The following is an 11,000-nucleotide window of genomic DNA, read 5'->3' as shown; positions in this document are numbered from 1 at the left end:
TGCTAACCTGCAGCTTTGATTTCAAGTCCAAATATCTTTTGTTATGTGTTACAGGCAGATGTCAGAGATTATGATGCCATATTTGCAGCCTGTGAAGGGGCTGACTGTGTGTTTCATGTAGCTTCATATGGAATGTCAGGAAGAGAGCAAGTGAGTTCAAATAGTTTCATTTTTTTCTCTGTGACTGCCCACACTGAGGATGAGAGACTTGATGCTGTAACGCTGCATGTTAGATTTTATCTCTTCAAATTATTCCAAGAGCATGAATCCACCTCCATGATGTTTTGGTAAATTGCTGCATGCAAACTGGTGTGCCAGCTGCAAGCAGTCTGCTTACAGTACTGTTTTCCTAGTTGTGAAATTCTCGCCCATTAGAGGCTCCACCAGCACCCTGGGCGGGCTTTTCAGCTGGAAATGGCATTGAAGAGTCCTAAAATAGTGTGAGGACAAAAGGAAAGACAAGGGAGGTTTGTTCCCTCCAAAATCCCAATCCTTCCCTAAGCCTTTCACATGGAACTCCTAGGTGTAAGGTCACTGGGAGAAAAAAAATGTGAACTAAATTATAAATTATTTTATATAACTGAATTATAACAATGGCTGTATTTCAAGTCTTAATTGTCTGCTATTGGGTAAAAAGCTGTAAGAAGCTGTAAGGATGTACTTGATGTAGGACTCTGAGCCACAATTTTAATGATTAGAATGACAAACACACCCAGAGCCCTTCTTACCTTATTTAATAAAAGGAACTTCAGTAATTATCTTAGCTGGATAGAATAGCTCATTCAAAGATGTTTGCAATTGAGCAATGCATACTTGGAATTTGTCATTGAAGTGCTACTGAAACACAGATATTTAACATATTGCTGCAAGATGTATAGCCACTGGAAATGTGTGTTCAGAAGCACCGCAATTCTCTTTGCTTCAAGCAGGCTAGTCTGTAAATACAAGAAAAATACAGGTGTAGTTTAAAAATAATGATTTGACTTCCTGAAGATTGACTTCCAGTCTAAATGACCTTTTTTATAATCAAAGCACTAAGCCCATTACACATATATAATATCCACGTATTGAATTCAAATGTATTATTCTTAAAAAATGCACAGTTTCTTTTTTTTTTTTTTCTTAATTTTCCTAGTTGCACAGAGAAGAGATTGAAACTGTAAACATTAATGGAACAAGATTCATCATTGATGGTATGTTGCCCAGAGAAGCTGTGGCTGCCCCATCCCTGGAGGTGTTCAAGGCCAGGCTGGATGGGGCTTGGAGCAACCTGGTCTGGTGGAGGTGTCCCTGCCCAAGGCAGCGGGTTTGGAACTAGATGATCTTCAAGGTCCCTTTCAACCCAAACCATTCTAAGATTCTATGTATCTAACCTTGCCATTGGGTGTTAGTATAGGACATCAAAATATTATTATACCACTTAGAAAAAGCCATTTGGCTTTTATGGCACACACTATTTTTTACCAAATACTTTACATTTTTGGCAGAAGATGGGGAAACATGTCATTGGGGTTTTTTATGCTCGATTCTGTTATGGGGTACGATATGAGAGCCAGCACTGTAGTTCAGCTACTTCAGCTTTCCATAATCATGTTTGACCTGATGTCAGAATCTGTATCAACATAAGGAGTTAACTCTTCCCATGTGTATTTTGTAGCGGTAAACCTCATTACTATCTAATAGCTTGTGCACAGGTAGTGGGCAGCCCTTGAAGCAGATGGACTGCTAGCCACCTGGCTGGCTCGAGCTGAAGCCTGTCTTGGGAGCCTGGCAGCAGCCCTCCCGAAGGCACAGTGTTAGCTTACAGCATCCAAAGTAAGATGTGCCAGGTTATAAAGCACTTGGTTCTACACTGTTGTCTTCCCTTTAAATATGCTTTGCATTTTAAATCACCCAATCATAAAATGGAAGGATTTGCTCTTTTAAGATTTGGCAGTTTCTCAGAAAAATCTCGTACAAACTTTTTTCCATATTGTTTCAGTTTCCACTAAACTAATTTACTTTATACATTGCTGCAGCCTGCAAAGAGAGGAACATTGCTAGATTGATATACACCAGTACAGTAAATGTGGTGTTTGGCGGGCTTCCTATTGAAGATGGTGATGAGGAAACTGTGCCATATTTTCCTATAGAAAAGGTATTTTCATTGTATTACATTTCCATGTTTCCTCTTTGATTACTTTCTTGTTTCTGGAAAACCCTGGGGTTTTCATGACCATGTTTTGCCTGATGCCAGAATCCAGTGCCAAGAAAAAAAACTCTTTACACTTTTTGTGGATGCTATTCACAAACTTGATACATCAATTTTATGTACAAGGAAGTATATTTTTTTTTTGTTTCCTATCAAGGCCTTGATATTGGAAAATAACTCATATAGTATCCCATTAAAATTAATGAAATTCCACCTGGACATAGGGATTGTGTTATATGGCTTGGTGCCTCTTTGGCCATCTATTATTTATATGATTTTTCTGTTTCTCCCTTATTGAAGATGACATATATTCAATGTAGAGCTGATATGGAAAACCAGCCTATTTTTTAGATGGTTTTATTGCACTCAAAAAGGAGAAAGTACTTCTGCTTGCTTTGCATACACAGTTGTTTTTTGTGTCCCTCTGTTAAGTACTTAATAGTCTTTCAGGAAGTCGAGATGAATAGAGAAAATATTGAATAATATTTTGAATAATATATAAAATAATATTTTCTCTGGGACAGTGCTACAAGAAAGTCAACAGGGTAATTGAGACCAATCGTAATGTCTTCAAAACTTGGCTTTTGACTTTTCCATTACCTGAAAAAGAAATCCAGATTACAAAGTAGTGATCAGTTACATTCTTGGCAGCATTCAAAGCATACATATATTTATTGCTTCTCAAACGTGCTGAAATTAATTAACTGGATTTACATAAACAAAAATGTTTGCTTACCTTAGCAATATGCATGTGTTTTACCCTAAACTAATACCCCATAGCTTCTGTATTTTGAGGTATTTGTTGCCATCTGCTAAGTAAAAACTAGCAGAGAAGAGATGCCCCTCTGCCCTGTGATTTCAAGAATAGATAAAAACATATTTGCTTTTTCTCTATAGCATGTTGATCATTATTCCAGAACGAAATCAATTGCAGAACAAATGGTATTAGCAGCTAATGGAACTCCACTAGCAGGTACTTTTGTCTTAGTGTGAATTCATAGTGGAATTTACTCCTCCTCTTCTTGTTCTCACTAGCATCCTGTATCCTGTATCAATCCTTAGTGGACAAGATTGTCCAGCAATTATTATGAAGTCAAGTTATCTAATCTACCCCCTCTCACAAACGAAAAGATTTTCACTTAAAAATCACTTTTAATTTTTTTTAGTTCTCACAGTGTCCGTAAAAGGTTTCAGCATGGTAGCAATGAGTTCAGTATGTTAATTGAAAAGATGAAGACAGTTATAAATTAAACAAAACCGAGTGTTTAATGTCACTGTATTATGCAACATAAGTAAAACATGCATGGTGATTTAAATTGTTACCCTCTCTCCCTCCCAGGTATATATTAAAATCTGAAGAAGCCACCTGATACTACAGCCTGGAATTATTTATTAGTGTTTCCCAAAGTTTTCCATGTTGAGGAAGCCAGTTACACACTTGAATACTTAAGCTCACCTGTGAGATACTATAACTGCCAGTGCAAAACAAATTAATGTAAAGTGCAACATGATTCTATGTGACCAGGTGATACTGAGCTAAATTTAGCTGTAGACAACTTACAGAAAAAGACTCTCTTCACTTGATACTTGCAGAGAGCTATAAAGAGATATAAAGTCATTGATGGGCATTCCATCCCAACAGAATTATTTTGTTTAAAAAATAAAGGGTGTTTTTCCTTATTTCCTCTTTTCTCAGCAGCTCTTTGCATCAAAGACGCTCTTAATTTTGGGAGCAATACACAGGTTTGCATTTGTCAATGACATTAGAACCAGTCACCATTCCAAACATCCCATTTTGATTCTGTGCCATAGCAGGATTGAGTATTTTGTATGTTTTCAAGTACTATTAAGAACAGTTATCAGCAGATGATGAACCAGCCAACTGATGTACTTAGGAAGTGATTGGCTTTTTATGATGGACGATCTTTACTTTCTTCCACTGAAGTTATCAGGAGCTTCTACAGCAGTTCCAGTGGGAGCTGGCTGTACCTACTGTTGAGAACTCTTCAGCTTGATCTTGTACTGCGAGTCACTGTTTCCCATCAATAACTTTGTATGAGATTAGTTGGTTTCGTTCCACTTTCTTACCAGTAACTTGCTCACTTCAGCAAATTCATCACCATGGTTGGCATGTTCATTCACTGCTTTGGCACAGAGACAAAGGACTGGTTGGAAAGAGGTTTTGAAACATCTAGTAATTTCTAGGAATCCAGCGATGCTGGCAGGACTTCTCTGAATCTTATCTTGCTATTTTGCATGTTCTGATTCTGCCAACTTAATATCCAACTACTAATTCAACACCTTTTTGGTATGTATTACTTTGTAAGAGGGTGAAGCTAATTTATTTCTTCAGAGTAAGTTCTGCTATCACAGTCTTTGTTTCATACAGACAAAGATATAATGTAGTCATGTGAAAGTCACTTAAGAATGGTCTTATCAATTCTTGTAGGAGGTGGAATACTCTATACGTGTGTTCTCCGCCCACCAGGAATCTATGGACCAGAAGAGCAAAGACACTTGCCAAGGCTAGCAGTATGTATTTGAATTTTTTAATCAGCTGAATTTTCTATGATATACGACAGCATCACTTACTTGTGTTACAAATTGACTGACCTTCTTATTGGGCAGCAATTCAACAATTCAATTGCCTGTTGAGGATATTATAACTTTTGCTAACAGGCACTATATTATATCTGTAAAGAATGTATAGTACATTTAAAAAGCCCTTTTTTGAAATACAAACACATGTAACTCCAGCTTTACAATTTAATGCTTACTATAATGATAAGATTCAGGCCAATCTATGATATTTCAAATGCCTGCTTGCAGGCAACTTACACCAAATGGTTTAAAATATTAATGAAAAGAGATACGGCAAAATATCTTATTTCCAGTCTCAACTATTAACAGCTTTCACTATCCAGTGATACAAGTTACGGAGTCAGAAGCACCTTCTGGTACAGTAGGTTACTAAAGGTCAAACAGCTAAGGTGCTTATGTTTTACTCTTTTTCACTTGCTGTCTTTTAAATTGTAGGACTGGGACAGTGTTTAGAATATGTTCCATGTAGAATTATGAATCCATTAATTTAAAAGCATCGGTACAATATAAAGTTACGTACAGCTTTGAAGAAAGAATAAATTCAAGCTAACCACATAATAAGTATTTTTGGTTTGTGGCTGAGGTAGGGAATTATACTGAAGTCATCCAAAATACACTTTATCATCTTCTAGATAAAATATTTTTTAATAATGGCAAACGTAATTTTAGTTAAACCTGAGATGTTTTCTTTAGCCCCCCCCTAAATATAGTCTTTTAAAATACGCATTTAAGCCTTTAAGCTTATTTATTATGCCCATTTTAAGGCATGATGTAACTGTCAAATTTTGCAGTTTCTAAAATGTACCTGTTAAATGAAAAATGTAACACCTAGAATTACATTCAATTTTTTCCCAGCCAAAGCTATTTGTTAAATTTGATCCAGTTTTGTGAATACTTTTGTTGCATTCAACTGTATTGTACCTTTCAATACAGTATTTTACTTATCCTTAGAAGAGACTTGTATTTTTTTGTAAATTCGGGATGTGTTGTGTTCAATACATTCTTCAGTCTTTCCTCAGGGGCGATATTTTTTAACTCTCTGCACTTCTCTTGATTCTTTTTAATGGATTAATGTAATTTTTTTAAGTAGAGACAAACCTACATTTAGCTGGACAAGAAAGGGCACTGTGCCCCATTTTAAAACACATGTTGCTTTGGTTTCGTGTTTGTTTATGTCTACAGAAGAATATTGAGAGGGGGCTACTTAGCTTCAAGTTTGGGGATCCTTCGGCTAAAATGAACTGGGTGCATGCAGAGAATCTGGTACAAGCTCATATTCTAGCTGCTGACGCTCTCACCCCTGAAAAGAACTACATAGCTGTAAGTAAACAATAAAAGCACCAGTTTTCATTTGACAGTGGATCCTGCCACTGTGTCCTGTACTACAGTAACTACTGCAGCAGCAGTAATAAATGCATGGGTTACAGTCCTTTAGCTTACATTTTTGCCTCTGTTTTTAGTTGACAAATGTGGTATGAACAGTGTGGGACCTGGCAGCACCAGCTGTGCAGTGTGTTAAGAGTTGGAATATTCAGTTCTGTAAGAGTATCTCCATCTTTGCATTTCTGTAATACAGTATTTGCCATTTCTGGAAGATGAGCAAAGAATGTTTGCCATGTCGGGAGTGAAACTGGAAGTTGAGGCAGATTTATCCCCTGTTCCTCTATATATAGATCCAGACTTAATGTTCTGAACTGTGATCATCAGTTCTTCCCATACCACATGCAAATGCAGGCACAGTTTATTTGGGTTCGTTGATTTCAAAAATAGCTGCAACTCTTTTCCTCCTTGTAAACACATTTTTTTATTTGACCTAGAAGCACTACCCTTAAAGCATATTAGAAAGATTTTCAAAGTAGATTAAACTACTTTTTTTTAAAAAAAACCTAAAAGCAAAAGGGAAAGAGGTAGCTTAGGCCTTGGTTACACAGATGGAGTCTTATGGATTTCAATGAGTCTTAACTAGACCGAGAGCAGAACACGTCCCACCATTTGGTGACTATCGTCAACAGTACAAGTTAGATATGGCACCACTTCGGTGCATTTGGTAACCTCTGCATAGGCAGCATACCCATTCTGTACAGGCACATCTGTAATAAATAAATTATACCAAGGCACGTTAATCACATAAACCACTTGTCCAACAATTTCAGTGCACACATTAGTGCAACTGATTGAAACACGTGTAGATAGTTTGTTGGCTTTATGTACATCCACGCATATTTTATATGGCTGTATTCTTTTTAAGCTATTCTTAAGGAGTGAGATAAAGACGTCAACATATATGCAGTATTATTTTTACTAATTTGTCTCTTCTCTATGTCTTTAACAGAGTGGCCAGGTGTATTTCATTCATGATGGTGAAAAATTCAACCTTTTTGAATGGTTAACTCCACTTGTATGTACAATATATACTTTATCTCCAAATACATTAATTTCTTTGACTGTACACAACTGCAGCTTTTATGAGCATGTTACATTTGGTATGTTTGCTTTGGGTGTAAGAGTTCCATTCCAAATGTAGGTTTAATTCCTGCTTGAAGTTCAGTGTGATTAACGCTGTAACAAAGCCTACCTAAAATACTACATTAAAGCAACTCTCTTCACTGAGATCAAAGAACCATCTAGACCAGTATCCTCTTTTGAGTTGCCATTATCTTCAGGTTTTGGGCATACATCTGTTAATGGTGGCTATTTTGGGTGGACAAAAAATACAAATCCTAATTATTAATCTGTAATATACATTCTTTTCAAAAGATCATTTTATTGTTAATGATGGGCTCAAAACCATAAATATGTCACGATGGTATCAGCACACTGTGACATTTCAATCGATTATTATCAACTTTTTTTTCCTTTTATTAGAGACTAACAGTTCAAAATTACATAGTGTCTGCATGTGACATTTAACTGGAATCCCCTGAAAAATGAAAATTCAAATAGTAACAGCAATGATGATTTTTTCTGTTTTATCAGTAAATACTTCCACAAATATCTTCTGTATTGAAACTTTAAAACTTGTTTGAGGTTTGTGGGTTTTTTTCACTGCTTTTTAAATTTCTTTCAGTTTGAAAGATTAGGTTGCAGTAAACCACGGATACGTATTCCGACTTCCTTAGTTTATGCATCAGGTAAAAATATTTTATCAACATTTCTCTTTCCTGTCCACACTACCCTTATTCCTAATTGTAATATAATGTGGGTGTTTTTTTTTAATTTTCCTACAATTTTCAGTTTAATGTACAAAAAGAATATGCTGTGGGCTCATCTAGTGTGAAGCAGTTAGAGGTGAAGTAAAGTTCAGCTCTATACAGTGTGTTGAAACCAGAATGATCTGTTATTTAAGTCTTATAAAAACAGATTTTATGTAGGACTTAACAGATGTATAACTTTGTGGAGTTAATAGTATAAATATTAAATGTAAAAATCCTTAACTTAAGGAAATACGCTGAAGAGTATCTGCTTTGCTGTGTGGGTAAATTTCTTGTTCTCCTGTATCCCATGCTCTCTCCGGAATCAACCCCAACGCGCAGCTAAGACAGAATCCAACTTTGAGTATTTTGTTGTTCCCGCATTTTTTTATGAAGTCTCATGATCTTTTCACTAGACCTGTCACCAACCCTCCAAACACTTTTCACACAAGCGCCCTAATTCAGGCTGACTGAACTTTTAAGATTAAATCCACCCCCTTGTGAGCAAGTAGCCCTGATGCTGTTAGTAATGGTGCCCTGAGCTCTTAGGCACGTGATTATCCTTGACTATCATATGCAGGGCGAGATATGCCACAAGCATAATGGTACAGCAATTTACTATTCTTAACTCAAGTACAAATCTTTTGCTATGCAGCCATGATAATGGAATACCTTCATCTGATGCTGAAACCATTCGTTGAACTGTCCCCACTGCTGACCAGAAATGAGGTAAAGTCTTTGTAAACTCCCCTTGATTCTCACAGGATGCATACATTCATGTTAATACTGAGGTACAATTTAAGATTAAGCCAGTAGTAAGTAAAATCCACCCAGTACTACTTTATGTTCGTTACCATAATCTTTTAAAAGACAAAGAGTTTATGCTTGCAATCTGGGAGAGGTTCCTTCAGCTCCTCCCTTCCAAGGCAGGCTTTGGCTGGTCAGCTGGACCCTAATTTCTGAAGATATTTAAGCACCTAAGAGAGAGCTTTTATCCACCTCCTTGGGTACATTAACAAGAGTGCAAAACACTTTTTGTGGATGTTCAAGATTCTGCTTTGCAGCTTTTACTGCCTCTTTGGGCTTTCAAGTTTGTCCTTTTGAGTGAATAGTTTTAAATATAATGTGAAATGTCAATGGGACATTGATATAATGTTTTTTTATTTATTTTACATTTCCTTAAACTGTGTCTTTGCTACCATTTACAGACCTATTTCCTATGTATTCCTATCTTTGTTTGTTGACTCTTTGGCCTTAGGTACAGAACATTTCTATAACTCATACGTTTCGAATAGACAAGGCACGAAGTCAGCTAGGATACAGCCCAGAGAAGTTTGCATTTGCTGATTCCGTGGACCATTACATTAAAACAAGACCAGAAGCCCAGAATCATCACATCATCTTCAAAGTTTTGCTTTCTTTAATTGTTAGTTTAAGTTTTATCTTTCTTTCTTTAAGATTTGATGGCCTTTCAGTTTTGTTTTTTTTTAAAGAAACACAACACTGACTTGCATAAACTGCATATACTCAGTCACAGTACTGCTACCTGGATCATTTGAATCTCAACAGTTACTGGCCCCAATGCAATAAACAGGTGGTTATTTTTAAACTTAAAAACAAAGTTGTAATGTATCAGTAGCTGTACTTGTGAAATTAAAATACAGTAAATAATTAGGGCCAAATCACTGAAACACAGTGGAATCAAGATTGTTGCATCTGTTTATTTCACACCAAAAAAACAACTTTCCAAACTGATTGCTGAAGTAAATGAGAACCTGCAGAAAGAGCTACAGCCAGCCTGCAGTGCTTCACCGGTGAAGAAAAATGCCTAAAATAAGGAGAAAGACTGACCACAGCTGCTGCCATGGCTTGCTGCCATGGCTTACTGCCTCGGGGAACGGAGGAACAACAAACGGGATGGACAGAACAGATTACTGTAAATTACAGATACCAACTGTACAGATGGAGTTCACACTGTGCATTTCTTTACTGAATCACTTGTATCACTGTATATGAGGGAAAATAAACATGTACTCCAGACTTCGCTGAAGTCAGTCCTGTGCCTCTGTGCAGACTGTTCCAGACCCAGTCCCCACCCTACCCCTGGGGTGCAGAGCCATCTGTGACAGCACTTCAGGGCAGTTTGCAGGCCTTGGGGATACATGCAGGTGGTTCTTCACCAGTCAAAACTGTGTATTTTAGTTAAATTGGAAGTTATTAACTAAGTTATATTAGTTAAGTGCATTTGTGTCACAGCAGAGGAATCTGCCACTATGGGTTGCACTGATCTTTGTACTGCTTCCTTTACCTCCTGTAGTTATTGAGGACAACAACTAACAAATTTTAGTTTTGCACCTAATTTCTAAAGTATAGCAGTTGTACTGAGCAAATCCCTACGGTGGCTAGTGAACAATGTGCTTTTAGAATTGCTGTTCAACTAAAATAGGTCTGAAAAGCTGGGGGGCTGGAAGGCCACATGCCCTCCCATCCACCACTCGTGCTGGTGATTTATTGTTGTAATCTCCCTCCTCACTGCACTTTTTTCCAGCCTGTAACATGGGGAGGGAACAATCAGGAGCAGGATGCAAGCAGAAAGCGTGAGGTTGGGGAAGGGCTAGGGATGAGGCAGGAAAGCTAGAAGAATCAAGGTCGGGGGTGGGGGGGGTGGGGGTGGTTATCACAGATGGATTTGAGAATTCAGGAGAAGGTGAGAGTGCTCAGACCTCACCTCAGTTGCCTCAGTCCAGGGCAGGCAGCAAAGGCTAGACGCAGGGCCTGCAGGTTGAGGGTGCAGTAACCCGAACACAGAACTGCCAAAATTAGTATTTCTGATTTTAAGCCAAAAGGCATGCAAGCAAGCGAAGCCACTTTCCTCCGTACATACCACAGCTTTCTATAATTCCATTTTAATGTCCGTGGCTGGCAGCCCTCCCCACCGTCCCCGAGGCGCCCTGCCCGGCCCGACCGCCCCGTGGCGCGGCCGCCCCCGCGGCGCTGGTCGAGCGGCGAAAAGGAGC

At 37.8% G+C, this 11,000-nt stretch overlaps 1 protein-coding gene across 1 annotated transcript in view; it reads left to right on the top strand.

Moving 5' to 3' along the window:
* Nucleotides 1-9,490, top strand: part of LOC104287728 (putative short-chain dehydrogenase/reductase family 42E member 2) — a 10,331-nt gene extending 841 nt beyond the window's left edge. The window contains exons 2-11 of the mRNA XM_009886458.1: nucleotides 55-150; nucleotides 1,136-1,193; nucleotides 2,019-2,137; nucleotides 3,089-3,164; nucleotides 4,641-4,723; nucleotides 5,975-6,112; nucleotides 7,125-7,190; nucleotides 7,860-7,923; nucleotides 8,639-8,712; nucleotides 9,242-9,490. Of these exons, the coding sequence (XP_009884760.1) occupies nucleotides 55-150; nucleotides 1,136-1,193; nucleotides 2,019-2,137; nucleotides 3,089-3,164; nucleotides 4,641-4,723; nucleotides 5,975-6,112; nucleotides 7,125-7,190; nucleotides 7,860-7,923; nucleotides 8,639-8,712; nucleotides 9,242-9,490 (1,023 nt within the window). The remainder of the gene's footprint in view (nucleotides 1-54; nucleotides 151-1,135; nucleotides 1,194-2,018; nucleotides 2,138-3,088; nucleotides 3,165-4,640; nucleotides 4,724-5,974; nucleotides 6,113-7,124; nucleotides 7,191-7,859; nucleotides 7,924-8,638; nucleotides 8,713-9,241) is intronic.
* The last annotated feature ends 1,510 nt before the right edge of the window (nucleotides 9,491-11,000 follow it).

Source organism: Charadrius vociferus, unplaced genomic scaffold (assembly GCF_000708025.1).
Source record: "Charadrius vociferus isolate BGI_N301 unplaced genomic scaffold, ASM70802v2 scaffold746, whole genome shotgun sequence".
Taxonomy (NCBI): domain Eukaryota; kingdom Metazoa; phylum Chordata; class Aves; order Charadriiformes; family Charadriidae; genus Charadrius; species Charadrius vociferus.
This window is presented reverse-complemented; position numbering and strand designations above follow the sequence as displayed.